This window comes from Motacilla alba, chromosome 1 (assembly GCF_015832195.1).
Source record: "Motacilla alba alba isolate MOTALB_02 chromosome 1, Motacilla_alba_V1.0_pri, whole genome shotgun sequence".
NCBI lineage: Eukaryota > Metazoa > Chordata > Aves > Passeriformes > Motacillidae > Motacilla > Motacilla alba.
Genome location: NC_052016.1, coordinates 60,985,466 through 61,007,813, shown reverse-complemented (window position 1 = coordinate 61,007,813; position 22,348 = coordinate 60,985,466). Strand labels below are relative to the sequence as shown.

Sequence of the window (22,348 nt, the reverse complement as noted above, 5' to 3'; positions counted from 1 at the left end):
AGGAATTGCATACCCTGAAGTAACAACACTTGGTGTGTGTAGGGAGACCCCAGAAGAACTGCCACGACTCTCCTAAGATGAGGTATCAATTTGTTGGGAGTTTAACCTCAAGCTTCTCCTCAAAGGATTTAGGCACGACAGAAATGGGACATATGTGCAGAGACCCTAACTCGTAAGAGCTTTGCAGGGATGTGGAAGCGCTTTCTGGCACTCGAGGGGTCTGGCTTGGGGTGTGTGTGATTGGCTTTGGGACATGATGGTCCACTGTGTGACAGAGTGGCACAACTCCTCTTCAATGGAGTATTTTGGCATGGAGAGATGGGTAACCTCTGGGAAGCTGACAGGGGGATGCCACGGAAACTTGTCTGATGTGGGAGAGGAAAGGGTTCCCTCGCAGGCTGTGTTTCTGTCCATTCTGCAGTCCAGGGCTATCTCTTGGGCTCTACACCATCTCCAGCCAACCACAGGCAAACCATTTGCCCCTGTAAGCCAGTTGGCATTTCCTAATTCATACGGAAATCCTCAATGTCCAGGAGCATGAACGGCAGTTCTTGGCAAATATTGTCCCAGAACAGCAGCCAGAGCTGCAGAAACATCAGAGCTCCAGTGGAAGTTGTTCGGACTGTTTGGAGAGGAGGGTCAGGCGGGACAGCTCCACATGAAGGAAAGAGATGGCTTCTGCAGGTCAGGCCTTCTGCAGGTGACAATGGTGTGTGTGATGTACCACAGCCAGCTGCAAGAGATGGGACAGTGCTCGCCTTTTCAGGGTAGATGAAGTGAAGGCCTGGGGACATTTTTGAAGCATGTTTCAGAAAGATGTGAGCCTTAACCTAATGTCTCTCTTGCGCAGAAGAGCCCAGAGCTGAGCACAGCACTCCAGATGTGGCCTCAGCAGGGCTGAGCAGAGCAGGATCACTTCCCCCGACCTGCTGGCAGTGCTCTTCTAACACCTGAACTCTTGGCACCGAGCAGCCAAGCCCTCAGGGCACGCCCGGCCGCCACGGCCTTGCCGGCGAGCGGCCGCGGGGCGGAGCCGGGCGGAACGCTGCTGCGCGGAACGCCCGTGCGCGGCGGAGGTTGCCGGCCGGCGGGCCGGGGAGCGCGGGCCGGCGGCGGCGGTGCGCGATGTGGGGCGGCGTGCGGGCCGGCGGCGGCCTGGCGGCGCGGCTGCTCGGGGCGGCGGCGCGCCCGCACGGCAGGGCCCAGGGCAGGGCCCGCAGGTAGCGGCCTCCCCTGCACCCTCACCTGGCGGACGGGGCCGGCGCCGGCCGGGCATTGCCGTGAGGCCGGGCCGTGCCCCGGGGCGCGGCCTGCAGAGGGACGGGGCTCGCCTGTCCTGCCGGGGCTGGGTGGCGGTGACACCGGTGGGCAGAAGGCAGCGGGGAATGGAGGCGGGTGGAGGGGAGTGGCGTGGGCCGTGTTTCTGGTGTTGCTGTCCTTGCCGTTCTTCCCATGTTGGAGCGGTGTGAATGATTCGCGTGTGTGACCTGACCGTAGATTTGCCCCCTGTATCAGCAGAGCGGCACTGCAGGTTGGGTGGTGTTGTTTCTGCACAAAGTACGGGCTAAGACCTTTATTAAGGAGTTCTTCTTCGTTTTTACTAAAATATTTTAAGCTGCTTTTAATGACTGCTCAGTTGTGCGTTCATTTTGTGCGTTCCTTTATTTTTTCTATTTTAAAACTCCTTGATATTTTTGAACAAGCAGCGGTGCTGTGATGGCCTCATGTACAAAGCAGCTGGGGTTCTTTGGTAGCTGTGTTTGCTTTCCGAGGCCAAGCTGCCCAGCAGAAGGCAAACTGGATGGTAGGTGAAATACAGGGATGCAAACTGCAGTGTGCTGCTGGCTTTAAGTGCCTGAGGCTTTCAGCCTTGCTGTGCTTTGCTGCTGCTGTAAGCTAAGATAAGGCTGAGAAGGTTGGAGCTGTTCAGCCTGGAGAAGAAAAGGTTGCATGAAGACCTCATAGCAACCTTCCAGGGTCTGAAGGAGGCCTACAGGAAAGCTGGAGAGAGACTTTTCTTCAGGAATATGAGTACAAATTACATCAGGAATAATGGGTACAAACTGAAAGAGGGGAAATTTAGGTTGGGTATTACAAGGAAATGCTTGTGCTTGAGGGTTGTGAGATGCTGGAACAGGTTGCCCAGGGAGATTGTGATGCCCCAGCCCTGGCAGTGTTCAAAGCCATGAGTGACCCAGTCTAGTGGGAGGTGACCTTGCCTATGTCAGGGAATGTTAGGGCTAGGTGATCTTTAAGGTCCCTTCCAACCCTTTAACAGTCTGTGATTTCTGAATGGTTATGTAGTTTTAAGGAGCATGCCTCCTGAATTAACAAAAAAGCAGTTTGTCAGGGACCTGTGGGGAACAGTGCAGTGTAAAACAGCAGGGCTTCTGCCAAGTTCTCAGTAATGAGGTTCTGAAGCTTTCTGTAAATATTCCTGTTGCTTCTCAACATCGAAATTTAGGTTTTAATGCTGACAGTTTATCAAGTGCAGAGCGACCAAAGTGTGATGAAGTGCCTGCTGAAACTGGCAGATTTTCCTTTTAGCCAGAGAGAGATGTGTGTGAGGAGGAGAGGTATGCCACAATTCCTTCAGATTTGTGGAAATGTTTTAAGATCTATTGAAGTTTTTTTATTTGGAATCAGAATAAATATTAAATTTTTTTTACTTCTGTAACTTGAGGGTGATTTTTAAACAAAGTAAGTAGATTTGAATGTAAAGGTTTAAACACTGCATTCTAGGATGTTATAGACAACAGCTCTTTGAATTTATGATAGTTTTTCCTAGAGAATGCAGCTGTGTCTGTGTTGCAGAATCTCTTGAGCAGCTCCTTTCTGTCTCTGGCTTCGTATCTTCGACTGCACTGTGTCAGTTTCAGCTTCTTTTCAGTGATCTGCTTAACTAAGTAAGGAGCTATAACTCAAATAACTTTCCTGTTTGTTTCTGGGTTAACTTGCAGCAGAATCCTGTTTGCAGAGTAGGGGAATGTGATCTGTAGTAGTGCCACAAGTGTGAAAACATGTGAAGTTACCTGTGTGTGTGTGGACAGTCTATTTTCAGGGGGTGATCTCTTTATGGACTCATATTAAGAGTTTTTGTAGTGAGTGAGTTTTAGTTTACAGTGGGTGAGTTTTCTATAGTACCAATGAATTTAAGTATCAGGCACCAGTAAATTCAAACTCTCTCTTCCACCTAATTCAGAAATGCTTCAAAAGTTCTAAGTTCTTGTATTATTTCCTCCACAAATAAATGGTGTGTAAAGTTTTTCACTTCGTGTTTGTGATGAGGAAATAATAAGTAATTAAGAGTTTGAAATGGTGTCCCAGCCCTTCTCAAAAACACTTATTTGACATGTACTTAACGTACTCAGGTTGCACTCAGCTGGGCCTAGACAGTTGTAACTCTTGTTTTGGGGTTTTGGTCGGTTTACAAAATTCAGCCTTGGACCCTGTTTTTAACTTCTGTTTCCTAACTTTGTGTATCATCTAGCAAACAGGAGCTCTTCAGCACAAGCAGCGTGCTTTCTAAAGACAAAGATAAATCTGCTCCTTCCAAAGACAGCACACCTGAAGGGGCAGCAGAGAGGCAAGCAGATGGAGCAGAAACACCAAAGCAGCAGCTGTTAGACATCATTGGTAATATGAAAGTAGAAGTGAGCTACAGGAAGAAACTCCAACAGTTAAAAGCCAGTGAGAACAAGAAGCAAGCTGTGAACAAGCTGGAAGCCCCCCCGGACAGTGAAGGTTCTGTGCCTCAGGGAATTACAGAAGACACCCAACGGTAAAGTATAACAAACTTTTCTTAGCCTGTTTTAGCCTTATTTCAACTTTCTTTTTTTTTGTTATTTAGGACAAAATAAGCTATTTCCAGCAGTAGAAAGGAATCTTGTAAGGGAGTGTGGTGCAGAGTTGTAGACTGGAGTAAGTCACAGGGGAGAATCTGAGCAAAAGGTGCTGTGTGCTGTCAACCATATGCTGCCTTTTTCTACAGTGAGATTGTGGAAAGGTAGCACTAGCATGCCTTTGGAAAGTTATTTTAATGGGATAAGGGAAATACTGTTCAGGTAAGATACAGCAAAACTGAGGAAAAAGAAAAAACAATTAAGAATGGCATAATGATTGTTGAGTCTTTGGAGCTGCTCCTGTTCACAATGTGTTACATCATATTTATCATCCCACAGGTCTGTGCTGCTAGTGGTCTCCAGGCTGTGCAGTGGCACAGGGCTGCCATTTCCCCAGGCTGAGGAGCAAGAGCTTATTAGAGTCCTTCAGCATTTGATAATTAGGACAAACCTGCCTGTTCCACTGGCCACCCCCATTTGGGAAAATACTTGACTAGCTTCTGAGTTAATAAGATATAAAATGGCAGTACATAAATGTCAATTTAAATATATTAAAGCCTTTTTTTTTTTTTTTTTTTTTTTTTTTTGTTTTGTTTTTGTTTTTTTTTTGTTTTTGTATCTGTCGTGTCTCTGTTTACAGAGGCAAGCCTTTAAATCCAGAACTGGTGAAGGCTGCTTCTGCAGTTGCATCTTCCTTTCCACGCGACAAGAAACAGACAGAATCAGAACTCCTTGCACAACTAAGAAGACATGAAAAAACCACAGATAAACAGAAGAAGGGGGGAACTATTAACATACGGTCTGTGTATTGATTGTTTTTCTCAATTACGTCAGAAATTCCTATTTTGCAGTGTCATCCTGAAGGTGACTGCCTTCTGTATTGGGAAGGTGCCCCTAAAAGATACCTTCGGACAGTGTATCCTTCGGATTAATGAATATTAATGAACATTATTGATCTGCTTATACCAAACTCTCTAAATTTTGCCATCATCTTTCTAAAGTGGTTTTGCAGAAACAGAATTGCTTTTATGCCCAGGATCATTGCTTTCTTGGACAGGCTAGCAAAATAACAGCTCTTTTTGTGGGTTTGGCTTTTTTTTTTTTTTTTTTTTGCCACAAGCTTCCAGAATTCTCACACAATGGATGGATTTGTAGATGTTTCAGACGTTCTGTCTGGACTGGTGAATTTTCATGACAGCTCTGCAGAGCTGAACTAGAGCAGCTCTGTTTATAGCCCCACCCTTCCTTTCAAAACTTTCCAGTCAACGCATGAAACTCATCTCTTGGCTTAACTCTGTTTCCAGTGTGGCTTTCAAACAGATGAGAAACATTTGTTTGGAAACTCAAACAGTTGTGCATACAGCTCTTTTGGATGATGGTTAAAGGCAATTTTTTTCAATTTTTTTTTCAGCTAGTATTCAAATACCTGCTCAGAAAATAAGGTTTTAAGTCCAGGTGAAATACTGAACAACAGAAAATTGGATCTTTACCAAAATATGAGTGTGAAACCTTTCTTTATGTCTATTTGCAGTGTGAACTGCAAGCTGCTTATCTTAGTTTTATTCCATGGAAATTAATTTGCCTCAACCGAGGATCTAAGCTTGACCCATCTGTTATCATCTGTAGGTTAGACATATTTTTACTTGTAGGTATCAGTAAAGGATCTGCTGGAATGTTTGTCAATGTTCTGCAAAAAGAGCTAATGGTGTCTGTGGCTGATGTCTGCCTGAGTGGAAATTAAGGAAGAAAGAGACAGATGCTTGCAAACAGGTTGAGTTAGATGATTGCACAGACTGGGGTGTACAATGCTCAGTGAATAACTTCGTTAAGCAAAATATCTGTTCTTCAGATATAAGGACTTTTTATAGAGGATATATTCATTAAAACTGTTAATTACCAGGGAGTTTGTTCACTCTCTGTCACTGAGTTCTTTTTAGAAGGGCAGAGTATGCAAATGTCTTAACAGTGGCATGGCCTGTGAGTGACCAACTTAAATGTAATTCAAACCTTCTTGAGTACCCAAGATGCTGGAGGACCACAGAAATACTGAGTGAGCTAACACTTGCAGTGCCCAGCCTGGAATGTGCCAGTCTCCTTTTCTTAGGGTGCACATGCTCTTGTCTAGGTGTGGTTTCTCTGCCTGCTGGCATCACAGGCTCTCTCTCTTCTCACCTATGGCACTTTTCCTGAAGCACTGACCCAGCTCTGGCTGCAGTGGAAGAAAGACAGTGACTAAGGAGGTTGAAGTCAAAGCAAAAAATGTTTTTTCTCTTGAAAGAGAGTTTCAGTTCTTCAGAAATTTAAAAGCTGCAGCTATATAGTGCCTCTGTATTTTTGATTGGTGGGTTAAGATGTGATATTACAATATTTTGTGACATGCTTGTGGATGAAGCAGTATCATTAGATTAATGCATTTTCCTCAACCAGAACCAGCCTTTTTGGAATGTCATGGCTGGCTTGCTGTGCTCTTGAGTTGGCAAGTTCTATTCCCTGAGGCAGCTTTGTGACCTAGCTTGTTTCTCCCAGCAAATACACTCCTCCTGCTGCCGCCATTTGCTGAAAAGTTTTAGTTTTCTTACTTAAGAGTTAGGTAGCAGAAACTATTTATCAGTGGGTGAGTTTTCAAGAAAGACCAGCAATTTGTGCTGATTTTCATGACAAAAAACATGGTTATAGTAACCTTTTAGAGTTAGTATGGACCTCTTAGTTCTTTGAGATAAATGCAGTACTCGCAGGTTTCTGACTAGTGTTTAAAAATGTTGATTTTACAAAGCCCAGCAGCCTCAGACTTGATTTGGTGTGATTTATGCTCCACGATGCCTCAATCCACACAATGCATGGAGATGTTTTTAATATATTAGAAAGCATTCACTTTTGTTCATGCATGATTATTTTGTGTTGAGTTTAATTTGACAGTAAGAGAATATATGCAATTTGCCTTTCCCTTTTTTTCTGTAAAGGTTTTACATTCAATATACTTACGTATTTTAAAAGCCAATATATATTCCTCAATTATTTACAATATTTAAAAGCAAGATACTTTCACAAGCAGTAGGGCTACATAGTGCTGAACTGCAAAAAAACTGAATACTGCTATTACGATTTATGATATGAAATTTGTTGTATGTTGTCCAGATCTTTTGTACAATTTTTTTTTTTAATCAGGATTGTGGCAAGACCTCCAGAGGTCACTGTTGTATGCAGTCATATCATTGCCTTGTAGAAAGCACAGGGTCAGGGCATTCACTAGGAGGGGAAAATACGATACAGGAATTTATTTTCCTCAGTGTGGGCTGAAGTTTCACTCAATGGAAATCACAACAGCACTGCACCAAAATAAAATCTGCAGCCCTACGATTTCAGCTCCTGTTTTGGATGAACAAGAAAAAGAATTCAGAGCTTTGGCTAGTATATATCCAAAGTTCCTTGGGTCTCCGTTTTAAGTATTGTAATTATTGGCTAATAATCAGGAAAGAGAGAGAGAGTCTGTGGTTGTTACAAAAGTCCTACCACTTCCCATCTCTCAAAGGCAGGTGTATGTAGGACCTTCAGTTTTTAATGTTGTGTTGGAATGAGGGAATATATAAAATCTAACCACTATGGGTACACTGGGGTTGGAGTGTCACTTTTTAAACCAATATTTTTAGTTTCAAAAGGCATTAAAAAATCTTTGTGGTTCTACTTTAGTTAGCACAGGTGCAGTTTTCATGATGGAGTGGTGAATGTTGCTGCCAGAAATGTTTATATGCCGATGGTGGGGTCACATTAGGATTTCCTAGCGAGGAACATGACACCATTGACTGTGTGTTCTGATAGCTTAATAGCGTAGTCTTTCCACATCTACAGGGCAAAACTGCAAGTAATTCAGGAAAGAGAGCAGCTCTGAGCAATCCTGACTTCCCTGAAGCACTGAAAAACACCAGCCTTTTAGGTCACAGCTGAGTCAAGCTGTTGGGCTGGGCTGTGTGTGGCTGACCTTAGGGATTATGTCCCTTTGACCCTTATAAGTGTGTCAAGCCTCTGGCCCAACACCAGCTCACTAATGCCAGTAGCCACTTCACAGAGTAATTTCTAATGAGAGATATGCAACTAATCTGAGATTGCTTTTTATTTAAAATTAAAATGAAATTACTTCAAACTTGTTTTCAGATGCCTTTATTTCAGAGTAGGTACTGGAAGAGCTATGCTATCCTTGTTCTGCCACTTGAAACCACATCTAAGACTGAAGAGAAATCATGCTGTGTTCCTGTGGCAATTAGCTTTTACAATTTTCCAGAAGTATTTCTTTCTTGTCAGTAAAATCTCTTTTGACTTAAGCTGCCAAAAGCATAGTTTGAATTTCATTTGGATTTTCATTAAATGGGTAATGCAGTATTTTCGACTTGGCCTATTTTTATTTTTTGAGACCATATTTATGTCTTGAAACTTAAGTGCTGCAATTTGGGATGACTGTGTGTGACTGGAAGTGGTTGGGTGGAGAGGAGGCTGTGAGGAAGAGTTACCAGCTTGGCCTTTCCCGGCTAGTAGAGCTGCCGGTGAAGGGAGCTCACGGGCAGGGGCAGAAAGGGGCTGTGATTTGCCCTTTGTGATCAAAACGAGCTGTGTAGGGTGCTGGAGGAGATCAGAGCATTTGCTCTTCATGTATGATTTTCACTCCAGTATGACGAAGGAAGATGTGGTCTGTTAATGCTGTAATATGATTATGCAATGCAACAGATTGCAGTGGATCAGGAAAGGTGACCTACTTATTAGGGTGGCATGATTGGCCCATGTCAGCTGATGTGTGAAGGCAAGCTTCCTCTTGGTCTGCAGCAGCACAGCTCTGTCCCTGGGCAGTATTGGTTCCTGTCCAAAACAGTGGTGATTTTTATCTCCCTATTTAAACCTAATTTTTGTATCCAGAGAAATTCCCCATTTGCTTAAGCAAAATATGCCTAGTACACTCTGTGACTATTGGTATGCAGATATGATTTTTTTAAGTTGAAAATGAAATAATTTAAAAGAAAGCATTCACTGTAGCTTTAATAGGCTAAAGTAGCACTTTTATACATAGAATGTAACAAATGGTTTAAAACAACAGCCTTGAATGTTTGATGGATTAAAGATGGATGTATTTTGTGAGGAATGTAAAATTCTGTCTCATGGAAGTTTATGAAACCAGTTGAGAATAGAATTTCTAGTTAATACATATGACAAATTTCCTTGCTTTGTCAATCTGTTGAGTTTTTACATTTAATGTTTTTCATTTCAGCAACGTTATTTCAGAAATGACAGTTAAAAGGCAATCCCCAGAGCAGTGGGGTGCGAGGATATCCGGTCGCATTTCCTTGCAGCTGGGTGAGGATGGTCAAAGAATAAGGCCGTCAGCTCAGTCTGTGGACTCCAGAAGGTATTTTTGTGGTACTCACCTCCAATAGAAGGAGCATGCAGTTACTAATGGATCATACTTTAAATTTACTTGTAGATATTAATGCTGCAGTACTTCAGAGCTTAAAGAAATTACTTAAATATTTTTCAAGATAAGTACTGTTAACATTGAAATAAATTGTGAGAATGAGATAGTTAATGGCAACCAGCTAATCAAATAATGTGCGTTTTCTTAATATTACATTTTAGATAATTAAACATACTTGGTGCTGAAATGTAATTGTTCTTGTTTTAACTAGTTTTAATTATTTTCACCTATGCATAATACAATATTATGTTACTTTCTTCTTGGGAAACTGAGGTTTTGAAAGCTTGCTTTCCTCTTCTACAAAACTTGATAATGTTCTATGTTTAGAAAAGTTTCATCTGGTCTGTTGGGATTTTAAAGATATATTAAAGTTGGTCTTACATATTTATTGCCACTACATTCTGTAATTGATTTCTTTATCTACTGTGATGTTATAATTGTCTATGAAATTAACTTCATAATTTACATGTAATTTCAGGGTACTCCTTAAGTTTATTTTGCTGCTGTATTATGTGGCCACTCGTGAATTAAGGAGTGCTCTAGCATTTTTGGTTTACTCCTCTAAGCTGTGCTTTTTTTGCCTGTAGTCTTTGAATTTTCCCATGGCAGCTCATCATTGCATTCCTTCTCCATGTATTCTTTTCCTAGCAATTTTTTAGTGAGATTAACTTCTCTTGTATTTGATTTACCTTGCAAATTAATCCCCGTTTTTGGGGATTAGGGCCTGAAAATGGGGGGAATCATTTGTGTTTAGATAGATCATGGTGAAGACAGAATTTGGGTAACAAAGGAAAATAAAAGCATGAGTTCATGGGTGAGTAGACGTATGGTATTCTCTGTGTGGTGGAACTGTGCTTGGCATATAACTTCAGAAACAGCACCTTGAAATAGTTTTTAAAATCCCTGTAGTGAGTAAACTGTCTCCAGCTTCAGGCCTAAGTTCCCTCTTGCATACCTGAATATCTAATAGATTTGCTTATCGACTGATAGTAGGAAAAGAATGGGTTAGGAAGAATACCTACATTTAAGTCAAGTTAGTATATTGCAATGAAATGAGTGATGTTGCTTTATAGTAATTTAAACTCGTAATTTTAAAATAAACTTTCTTCCAACACATGCAATGTATCTTTGGCCATTGTCATTGGGAGTTACACACAGATTGGAAAATATAATCCTGAATCAACATTCTTTCAAGGCTCTGTAACTAGATTGTTGTGTGCTGAAATAGCTCCAGGGTAGTTTCATCACTGAAAAGTAATATGACAAGAGCAGGATTGCAGAAGTAGTTGAGGCCATTAGAAATCTCCAGTAAATCCAGAAGGGTAGAATTTTAAGGTCAGAAAGAATAAATCTTGCCAGGGTAACCGTGGATATGTAATAACAAAATGAAAGAACTGTTAGAATTTCAGTGGAAACCTGGAAGATAATATGATTAAAAACATAATTGATACTAAAGATGCTGGTTTGTTTTTTTTTTTTTTTCACCTATAAGCGTTTGATTACTTGTTGAACTCTTGTAATTTCGATTTTTTTTTTAGTATAAGCTTATGGTAATGATAAATGTGATTGAAAATATATGGTCAGAGTGAAATATTTGTATATTCAGAAGAGAGAGCACCAGGGGGATGCTATTGAAGATCTATCATACTGATATACTCTGCCTGCTTGCCGTATGGCAGAGAAGGTGGCTGTGTGATCTTCCAAAAGGGCTATTTATGTCATGAAGCAGGGATTATTTGATTTAGCTGTTGCCTTTTCTGTTCCTGAATTGTGCAATATTTTTTTTACAGGGAAAAAACCCAAGTCTTCAGATAGTCGCAGCTTTGTAAAATCACTTAAGTACTGTGGTTTGATGCTGTTTACCTTTTTTCAGATTCCTAAATATTCCAGTTAAAATTGACTGCAAATGTAGTGCTTGATTTATGCTCCTTCTTTCACATGGAAATGTTTTGAGAAGCTCTGTTTAAGACTAATAGTAAAGCCATAAACACTCTCTGATTAAAAGCCTGAAGATTTAGTGAGAATCACTATAATTTTTTTTGTCTCCAGAGATCTGTTAGTTCATGAAATGAAAATATTTTGTGCTTTTTAATTCGTTATCTGGCAATGTTGTAAGGTGTTGTGAAATACTAAATATCGGTTTTCTTTTTTTGTTTATAGAAGTCTCAAAGTAGGAAAGAGGCTTAATATATTCACTAAGGCTTCTACAGAACCAGAGCATGCACTGAAAACAGGTTAGTGGAAATTCAGTAATGAAAAATGCAGTGAGGCTAAATTCTGCATTTTTAGAATATCAAGAGATTTGTTTTTATGAGGAGACATGACCTGCTCACTTTCTGCTTTCAGCCTGATAAAAGACATGACTACTTTGATATAGCTCAGATTTTTACCAAGTGAAACTTCCCTGCAGTGTAATGAAATGTTTTCTGTGCTGATCAGGGCACTCTGTTAGTGAATGTGAAGGGTACAACTGGCTTTTTGTCACAAAGGTCAGTCTTAATTCTGTGAGCCTGGAGGATGGGTATGTTGGCTCCAGCTTATTTGGTCAAGTTGTAAGGAAGTGTGAGGCTGTGATCCCAAGGAAACAAGCATGCGCTGCAGGTGACTAAGTATAAGCAGGGTAGTAGCAACCCAAGACTACACACTGGATTGCTGTATGGCCTTTTTTGCTTAGTGTTCCAGATGGAGCTGGAAAGATCCCATTGGCAGCTGACAAATGACACCTTGCTTCACCTGTTGTAAAGTTCTTCATAAGTGTTTAGAATCATAGAAAGTTTGGGATGGAAGGGATCTTTAGAGGTTATCTGGTTCCAGCCTCCCTGCAATGAGCAGGTACTTCTTCCACTAGATCAGGTTGCTCAGAGCCCCACCCAACCTGACCTTGAATGTTTCAAAGTCACATGAGATGGGGCATCTACCACCCTTCTGGACAACCTGTTCCACCACCCTCATTTGAAAAAATGTATTCCATTTGTCTAGTCTGAATCTGCCCTCTTCTGGATTAAAATCACTACTCCTTGTCCTGTTGCAATGGGCCCTACAAAATATTCTGTCTTCATCTTTCTTACAAGCTTCCCTTAAGTATTGATAAGATTGAATAAAGTCAGCCCAGAGCCTTCTGTTCTCCATGAGGAACAACCCCAGCTCCCTCAGCCTTTCCCCATGGGAGCGATGTTCCATCCCTCTAATCATCTTCATGGCCCTCCTCTGGACCTGCTCCAAGAGGTCTGTGGCCCTCCTGTGATGAGGACCCTGGAGCTGGTTGCAGCATTCCAGGTGGGGTCTCATGAGAGCAGAGGGGGAAGAATCTCTTCTCTCAACCTGTTGGCCACACTTAATTTTATGATTTTAGTTGGCTTTCTGGGCTGTGAATGCACATTGCTGGCTCCTGTCCAGTTTTTTATCCACCAGTATCCCTAAATTCTTCTTGGCAGGACTGCTCTCTGTCCATTCATGAACCTGTGTAGATGCTGGAGGTTGCCCCAAGCCAGGTGCAGCACCTTACACTTGGCCTTGTTGAACCTCATGAGGTTTCCATGAGGTCACTTCCTTGAGTTTGCCCTTGAGGTCCCTCTGGATGGCATCCTGTCCTTCACGTGTGTCAACTGCACCACTCAGCTTGGTGTGACCTGCACATGTGCTGAGGGTGCACTCAACCCCACTGTCTGTGGTGTTGATGAAGACACTGAGCAATACCAGTCTCAGTGTGGATCCCTGAGCAACACTGCTTTGTCACTGGTCTCCATCCAGATGCTGAGCTTTTGACCATTGAATGCAAGGTCTGGGTAGAGCCCTGGAATGGTCCATGAACCCGTGACCACCCAACCAGTTCCTTATCCACTAAATGTACATGCCAAAACTCATGTGAGATGAAAGATACCAAAACTAAATTCAAAACAAATGTGACACACCTTCATATTCACTGAATGGCACAGCTGTGCGGGAACAGTCTTAATGCTGTCTAACAGGGATAGCTTCCACTCATGAAGACTTTGCTGTAGTACAGGCTGGGTTTGGCCAAGAGTGTGTGGATATGGGCAAGTCATGTAAAGAACTTGGTCCCTCACCTTTCTTTGTGAACAGTGAGACTGCGTTGTTAGTATTGATCTTTAAAATGCTGGTTTTCCTCAGCTTTTCTGAGGCCTTTTTAAAAAACAGACTTTATTCCAGTGTAGTGACTTAGACCTTTATGTAAAGTTAGCAGCAGCAGAAGAAATAGTACTCCTGTCTAAAATCTTGCAAAATGATGAGTATTTATTTCTGTTTCAAGAGTAGAACTGTAAGTTATTGCGGATTCTAGCTGAGTACTTTTTAATCTTTTTTTTTTACACTTGAAACTACAGGGAGATATTAGTTTGATTACTTAATTATTTTAGTAAAATGTCAAATAGTGCCATTTGCATATTTTCAAGAAGCTGTGAACTTTCTGAATACAGCCATCTCTATGAAAGGTTTATTAGCATGGGATTCAGTTTGCTGTTTTTCAAGATTGCCAATACTATTAAAATCGATCCATTTTACATGTAAAACCACAATGAATGATGTAGTGTTTGTTTTTAGCTGTCTTTAACAAAAGTGGTGTTGAAAAAAATGGATTTTGAGTTGAATCGGATTTACTCAGGTAAAATGGTGAGAATATAAGATTTCTTTTTTACATGAACAGAATGCAGACACAATGGCTCATAGTGGTCAGCCCAGGTAAAAGCTGAGATGCACTTGTTTTTTTAAACATAAAATTGGAATGTGTACAAATTGTTTCAGTGAGCAAGTGGACTTTATTGTATTTGTAATTAGAAGTTAATTAGTAAGCTTCTTTCAGCTTTTTGTTTGGTGTTTCCTTGTTTGATTCCAGGTAGCCTTGAGGAACTCAACAGTATATTTTAGACCAGGAAGCTGATTACTTGGCTTACTGACTAAGCCTGATGACAAACATTTTTTTGGGCATTAATCTCGGGAAATACCAGTGTGATACTTGATACCTTGATTCATTTGTTTTCACTGTCTTGGTTCATATTACGGAAGAGAATGGGTTAAATTTTTTATACGTAACAGAAAAGCAAGTTTTGTTTTAAGTATTGAGTATTGACTTTGAAAACTTGAATGTTAACTGGAAAGGAAATTGTCATCCTGAAAATACTCTTCATAACTGTTAATGTAAAATGCCAGTATTATTTTCTGTTTCATGAGGTGAAATTATAATCTTTATCACCTCTACTGCAAGCTTGAAAAATGAGGTTCTGCTTTCCTCTATTAGAGGATTTATCAGTTTCTTTATGAAGTTTCATTCATTCAATAATTTCATTTTGGTATGGTTTCTCATGTTGTCTTGTAGCTGTATTTTATTCCTGCCTCCGGCCCTCAAATTGAAATACTCAGCCTGGTAATATAGTTCTGGAAATTTCCCTCTTAAGGAGTAATTCGAATAATTGTATTCTGATTTAACACCAAAAAAAACCCTCTGAAAACACTTTTTTGTATGTAAAAATACTGTTTGCCCTTTCATTGTGTTTTCTCTTAAGGGGGGAGGATTTTTTTTTTTAAATTCAGTTGAGTTGTAAGCCACTGAGCTGAAGATATAATTTCATCTTGTCCTTAAGTACTTATACTCAGGAGTAGTAAAATAATAAGTGGCTAAGATCCACTCCAAGTGAACTGTAATATTTGAATTCACATGAAGATCTGTTTTCCAAGGATCTTAGCATGAATTGATAACAGAGGGAGGCAGGAAAACAAAGGGGAATGCAGCTTAGGCCAGCTCACTCGACAGCAGCCCAGGGCACTCCCAGAGGTCCCTCCCTGTCCTGTGGTAACAGCTTGTTCCCTTCAGTTCAGCGAAGCGGTTCAGTCTGGGCTCGTGACCAGCTCTCCTGGGTGGAGGGACAGGAACTCCTTAAGAAGAGTAACTGCTGCAATATGAGTGCACTTTGATTAAAAAAAAAATTTTCTTTGATTAAGAAAATATATATCTGTAAAGGAACTGTTTAGCTGTGTGAAAATAATAAGAAATCATGGTTTCTCAGCTTGAGAGACAAAAACTGGCACACTTAGGAGCATTGGGGAAGAAATTGCCGTCCCTTGATTTGAGTTGTTTCCCTGAAGGAGAATGCAGTTGTGAAGAACCTGAAAACCCCTATAAAAGTAAGGGTCCTTTAGCACAGGGGACCAGTCAAGTTCAGAATTTGTTGTATCCACATTTTTTGAAAGACAAAACCAAAGAACGATTGTGGAAAAATTAAATTACTGCTTTATGTGAAAGACATAAAAATAAATATTCCCCTAGGTGTTCAGAATAGATTTTCATCAGACATTTGAGAACTTAATGAACTTTCATGTCAAGAGAGAATTCTCATTTGAGAAAGGTGATGGTGGTATCTAAGGTAGAAAAATTTGCACAGCTGAAGTTATTAGTCTCTGTAAAGATTGATGTTAAAGGACTTTGTTTTAGCTAGTGAGAAGTCTTTGGTTGCTGGCAGATCTTAACAAAATTTATTTTTTAGCATCTTCACCAACAATTTGGGATCTGGAGTTTGCAAAGGAGGTTGCAGCAGTAACTGCACAGCCTCCCCGAAACGGTTTTGAGGAGATGATCCAGTGGACGAAAGAAGGAATACTGTGGGAGTTCCCGATTGACAATGAAGTTGGTATGTGCACTCTGAGCTTTTATTGTTTGTCTCACTTTATCTTTTCTGAAAATTAGAGCATGTTTGACCTTTGACAGTTTTAACATAATGTTTCAGCTGTGAGTCATGCTTTTGATAGTAAACAAACATAACTCCCTGACTGTCCCAGATCAGAGATGCTTCAGATGAACTCATTCTGGCACTCTTCAGGTGAAGTCTTGCAGGTGGTTTGGCTGATCTGAGGACTGGTTGCTGCCAGAAGGGGACAACTCCCTCCCCCTCCCTCCCCCTGATGTGTTTAATACCAAAAGGCTGTTCAAGTCTCTTACATAATACCTTTTACTCTGCATCTTCCCTAAATTAAGCTCCTAGCAGAAGTTGGGGAATCTTAAAACTGCTGTGAGTGTTTTATAATGCTGATTCTGTTCTTTGGTGTGGCTCTTGGACCAAGTGTCTCGCCAGATCCCAACCAGCTATCTGCCAGTTCTATATCTGGGCAGGCCGAGTGTTAAACAGTTGTTTGCTCCCTTTGTTCTGTCTGTTTCGTAAGAATAAACAGTCACAATATTCACTCACCCTGGGCATCTATGCTAATTAGGCATCTTTGTGCACAGTATTTTCTTTTATTACCATAAAAAAAAGAAAAAGGTCCGTGTGAAGTTATGCCAGCAGAGAGAGTGAATGTTAAGGAAGTGAAGAACAACTACACAAAGTGTGCAGTATAGGAAAGGAGACTTCATAACTTCAGGGAGAACTTGGCTGTGGGTTTTGGGGTTTTTTTAAAGACTTTAAAGACATCAAACAAAACTGCTTTGTAATGATTCAGTCACTGAGAGCAAAACAGGTTAGTATCTGAAGCTGGGAGTCTTTGAAAATCTGTCCTATACTGAGTTGCAAATTGAATAATGTGCTTCATTGTTTCTTTATGTTTATTCTCATCCTATTTGGCAGTTTCTTCACAGGATTTAATCACTGCTCCCAGGATTGATCTGTTCCATCATGTTCCATCATGTAGAAATCCAAGTATACTCTAGTCATGTTTTTGCAAGATTAAAACCACTGTGGCTGATGGTTTTTGTGTTGTTGTAATGTGGCTGGAACCCTGCTGTCTGGGGCCGTCAGTTGACAAAGTGTCTTTGGCGGGCAGTGGTTTCCCTGTTGCAGCCGTGCCGCTGGAACCGCGCTGTCTGGGATGGCGCGGCCAACGGACAAAGAGTCTTTACATATAGTTAAAACAAGAATCTTGATTGATTTGTCCACGAAGACTAGTCATGTGGAAAATTCCAGTGGAGCCTTCCAAAACCTGTCACCTCTCAGGTTGAAATACCAAATCAGTAGGATCCGTCCTATCAGGCTGCCAGCCCCAGGCTGTTAATCCCCTCAGGTGTGTCAAAGCACAGTTAAAAGCTCGACAACTTGCTCTGAGTATATCAACATGCTGTAATTTCAGTTTCTCTGCAAAAGAAAGATGCCCCTTTCTGCTGTTAATTTTGCAGTTTTGTAACAGCCGTTTTCCTCAATAGGAGGAGATTACTTCAGCTTGTTCTATATCCAGAAATGTGTGATTATTCTTCTATGCCAGAAACATGTGGCTTAAAAAATAAAAGTGCAATTAAATTTTCTGTTGAGGAAGCACATATACTCAACTTTCAGCATTATTAAAGCTTTTAAAGTTTTAAACCAAATATAAAAAAGAAAGACAACCTCTTTAACTCTTTTCCTTGGCTCCAGAGCATCTCTGGTGTTCTCATTAGAGTGCTTCACCAAGGCTGTGCTGTGCTGTTTGGCACCAGGGTGAGGTCATGGTTTTTGAAATGATTTTGGTGTGGACATCTGAAGATGTGGCTGGACATAGTGGCTTGCTACAGTGGCCAGCAGCAGTCTTCCCCCTCACACACCTTACTGCCCTGTTGTTTGCTTTTACCTGCATGCCCTTGCCCTTGTCCAATGCAGTTGAAGTCACTGTTAGGCAGAAAATTACCTTTTTTTTCCCCTCTCCATCTCTCCAGCCTCTGATTAATTTTTACCAGTTTAGCAAGCCATTAGTATAGCTTGCATAACATTGTTCTCACTCCTCCTCCTTTCTGCTTGTCTCTCCTGCTTCTAAGTAGCTTTAGTGCTGCCCCATGACTGCCATGGCAAAAAGTTGGGAAAGATGTTTATTTGTGCCTCATTTATTATTTCTGCGCATTTATGCCATAATGACTTTAAAAGCTAAAAAGGACAGAGAGATTATAGGTGCCAATTTGCCTTAGCACCTCATTATGAGGAGCAAATGCTTTTGGTGGGCCAGAAATTGTTACTGCACAAGTGATAGGTCTCAGAAAATTAATTCCTCAGTTGCCTCTGATGGTTTCTGCAGGACAAAAGTTCACCAAGTCCTTTTCTAGTTGCTGGTTAGCTGAGCTGCTGTTCCCAGTAGAGAAGTATTGGATCATCTTGCCAAGAGAATTGGCAGAGTTACACAACGATTGCATCGTGGTTTCTTTACTATCTCTGTTCTAGGGACCTACTGAAGAGCATGATTGATGTCATTCTAAAAATCCGAAAAGGATAGAATTTGTGTTGAGTTGTGTTGAATTCAACTTTGTGTTGAAAGGGACCTTTAAAGATCATTTAGTCCAAAACCTCGGTCTTGGACAGGGACATTTTTTCACTACATCTGAATACTCAATCATCTTTATAGCGTGTCAGCAATGCTCGTTATAAGGGATGAACGTCTGTGTTTGGATTGACATCTTTAAGACAAGGTTGGTCATGTCTTGGAAGGATTAGTGTTTTAGCTAGAGGAATTCCCCAAACTTTCTGTTTTGTAGCATGTAGGGGGTTGGAAATAGGATATTGAGAGTAGGTGACTTCTTGTTTTGATGTTGAAAAAGAAAATTCTCTAATTTAGACTTCTAATTTAATTCTCAAACTTAGACTTCTGCCATGCATATTGTTTCAAATTGTGTTTCTGAGGACAATGCAAGAGAGGCTGAGGGACAGGCTTGCAGCAGGAGTCAGGGCTTGCTAGGGGTGAGGGCAGTCATTATCTCATCTAATCTGTTCCCACCAGAGGCTTCAGCCTCTGATGCTTTGGACAGTTGTGGTCTCCTTTTCTGTGATGCACACTTTACTTTTTTGAGGACTGAAACACATGGTCTAACTGAAATATTTGGACTTAACACTTCATCCCCAAACCAGTCTTTGACAAACAGGAGAGCAGAATACATAACGTAATATTTATTTCTGACCTGTATTTTTGTGAGATTCTAAATTGCTTATTTTGGGTTAAAGATGAAAACTGGTGAAGTTATTTATTAGACAAAATCTTTCCTGATACCCTGTATCTGTCCCCAGAAGAAGAGCATTCAGAAGGCCAAATTTTAGTGTCAGCATTATTCAGATTCTTTCAGTGAGTTTGTTTGGTTTAGTTCTCTTGGATTTTTGAGACCAGCAAAAGTAAGGGAGTCTGGAAAGGTTGTTAGTTTGAAAAAGCAACTGGTAGCATCCAGGTACAGTAAGATTCTACCTCCCCTTGGTGGGGCAAAGCCAGCACGGGTGGCATAATGGAAGCATCATCACTGCTTCTGTCCATGGACATAGTTTTCCAGCCACACTTTCTGAAACTGACATTACCTGGTTTTTGTTATTCTAACTTTCAGCATAAAGGAATAAGGAGAGAGCTTCTGAAGAAGGAAATGCGCTTTCTTTTTTCAAGAACCACGGGGATAAATGTGGAGTGCAACAGTGGTATTGATACACTCACGCATTTCTAGGAAAAATATAGGTGTTTCTCAGCTCCTTCAGATATTGCAATACCTGAAGTTTAAAGCAGGAGAAAAGTAAAGCAAACTTAACAAATACAATTTGAGTGCCTTCTCCATCACAGAGATGTGAATAATTTCTTCTGAAATTGTAAAAGCTCTACCAAAGAAGGAAGCCTAGAACATATGTGGCTTAATTACCTCAATTTTAATACTCCTGATTTAATTTTGTCAAATAATTTAGAAAAACATATACACCGTACTCATGTGTGTGGTATAGGCTTCTCATTTTTGTCATCTTGAAGTAGTGCAATATTTTTCTCTAATAACAGATTTTTACTTAAGGGTGCAAGCCAATTGGTATCAAATAAAAAATTTCATGTATATCTAACTGAAGAAAAATCTTTCATTACAAATCACAGATTGTCTTTTGGTTTTTTTTTCCCCTTAAAATTAGGAACAGCAAAAGCAGCCTTTTTTCTGTGTGTAGGAATTTGTGTTCTGTGTCTCTACCATCACAGTATGAACAACAGCAAAAAAATCCACAGGACAAAGAACAAAGGTTTACCCTATCTCCATTAATCCCTTGTCCCATGTCCTGTGGAGGCTTTGGAATGCATCGTCTTTGGTGATGGCTATGACTAAAAAGTAGCTGGTGAGATACACAACACTTTTACATCGTCATACACTCACACATTCAGAAAATGTCAGAAAAACAAATTTCTATGCCTATTTGATAGCAATAGGATGTTAAAAGCATGACTTGCAATGGGCATGTGTTTGTTAGCTGTTCAGTGTTTGATACTTCATGAGGTTGCCTTATTTGTTCAAGATTAGTTTGTATTCTTTATTTCTCTGCAGAATTTAGGCAATCAGTGTTCTCTTTAAAAATTTATGAAGAAAGTGCCTGCAACCTAAAAGGTGGTACCAATGATGAATCAAAATTTTCAAGTATTGAACAAACTGGATTTTAGCAAGAAGATTGATTTATGGTTATAATTATTCCTCCTACTCCCACCCCAGCATCAGGCTTTCATCAAGATTTCAAACCAGAAATTTGATTTAAATATTACATTTTCTTAGAAATGCAAGCAGAACCATTAATTTTACTAATTTAAGATTATTTTCAAACTATATTACTCTTATTCTGTTAAACTTGCTATTATATTATGATAACAACTTTGTCTTTTTTGCTTTGTCTTTCTGTTAGGGATGGAGGATGATGCTGAATTTCATGAACATATCTTTCTGGAGAAACACCTCGAAGGCTTTCCCAAGGAAGGACCTATCCGCCACTTCATGGAACTTGTCATCTGTGGGCTTTCAAAAAACCCATACCTCAGTGTGAAGCAGAAGGTTGAACATATTGAGTGGTTTCAGAAGTATTTTGAGGAAAAGAAGGAACTTCTTCAAGAGATCTGAGATTTGGGAAAGTGCTTACCTTTGAAATGAAGAATCGTTATGTGTCAGTGCATAGTGATCATGTGGCCTGAAAGTTGTACTTTAAACAATAAACTCAAAGGTCGTCTTTTCTTACGTGCCTGTCCGTGTGTGTGTGGATACTTTTGACAGCAAAAGAAGGAGCTGAAAAGTATGGCTTTTGTAGAATGTGCATTTAAAATTTAGTTTATTGGAACTGTTGTCTTCTAAATTTGAAACTAGTATTTCAACAATACAAAATCCTAGGTCTAATTCCACTTCCTACACCCTTCACAGCTGGACTGTATCTTGACAGGTTGGATCATCTTTCCCATTTTGGAAAACATGAAATGCTTTCATTTTGCTAATTTATGAACCACGCTGATATTTGGATGGTACTAATCCTTTCTCCCCCCTTATACTAACTATATTTATTGGTTCATTTTGGAGTTTTTGGTAATGACAAAGTGATTTGAGTGGTATGCTTTTTAGTTCATGTGCTCAGTGAAATGCTGTTGTATTCCTGAAATGTGTGCATAGCATAACACTGGTGAGTTACAGAAGACAACAAGGGAGTGATGTTCCTTAGGATTTGTTGTTGGGACTGGTGCCACCAACAATGGCTTTGAACTGCAAGAGGGATGGTTGATATTAGATGTTAGGGAGAAATCTTTTGCCTTGAGAGTGGTGAGGCTCTGGCACAGGTTTCCCAGAGAAGCTGTGGATGCCCTATCCCTGAAAGTGTTCAAGGCCTAGATAGGATAGGGTTTGGAGCAGCCTCGTCTGATGAAAGTTGTCTCTGGCCATGGAAGAGGGAACTATATAATTTCTAAGGTCCCCTCCAACCCAAACCATTCTGTGATTCTAACGTTATTCTCCTGCCATCCATATATCCATTCTGAAGCTTTTTACCAACTTCCCATCAGTATTTTTTAAAAAAGGGTCTGAATGTCAACTAATCCATAAAGTGGTGTTTCACTAGAGCAAGCAGTTTTTTGATGACTTGGCTTGGAGCTGAGACCTTATCTCCTGCATCTACAGGACTAGGAAGAGGACTTGGCATACCTGACAAGGAGAGTTGTTGCCTACAGATTACATGATGCCACTGCTGTTTTCTGTCTAGTCCTGTGATGCTGCTGAAACAGCTTCATATTTTCTAGATAATTCTTTATTTCAATTAAACGTGTATGGTCCTTCACATCTATTGAACTATTGCAAAGTATTTTACTTCAGTTATCTTTTGCTAAATTTTCATCCAGAACT

General features: G+C 40.5%; 1 protein-coding gene across 1 annotated transcript; it reads left to right on the top strand.

Annotated features, from left to right (window-relative positions):
- Nucleotides 1-1,082: 1,082 nt before the first annotated feature.
- MRPS31 (mitochondrial ribosomal protein S31) lies at nt 1,083-21,208 on the top strand. The gene is made up of 7 exons (XM_038144070.1): nt 1,083-1,220; nt 3,491-3,781; nt 4,483-4,641; nt 9,094-9,231; nt 11,458-11,531; nt 15,795-15,938; nt 20,877-21,208. Exons 1-7 carry the CDS (start codon nt 1,126-1,128, stop codon nt 21,086-21,088), a joined length of 1,113 nt encoding a protein of 370 aa, XP_037999998.1. The 5' UTR covers nt 1,083-1,125; the 3' UTR covers nt 21,089-21,208.
- Nucleotides 21,209-22,348: the final 1,140 nt, after the last annotated feature.

Bases quoted from the DNA above. Each gene is read 5' to 3' on its own strand.
- MRPS31 (XM_038144070.1), top strand. From the start codon at position 1,126: ATGTGGGGCGGCGTGCGGGCCGGCGGCGGCCTGGCGGCGCGGCTGCTC. The intron at 11,532-15,794 runs GTTAGTGGAAAT...TTTATTTTTTAG, and splicing joins AGAGCATGCACTGAAAACAG to CATCTTCACCAACAATTTGG. The intron at 15,939-20,876 runs GTATGTGCACTC...TCTTTCTGTTAG, and splicing joins CCCGATTGACAATGAAGTTG to GGATGGAGGATGATGCTGAA.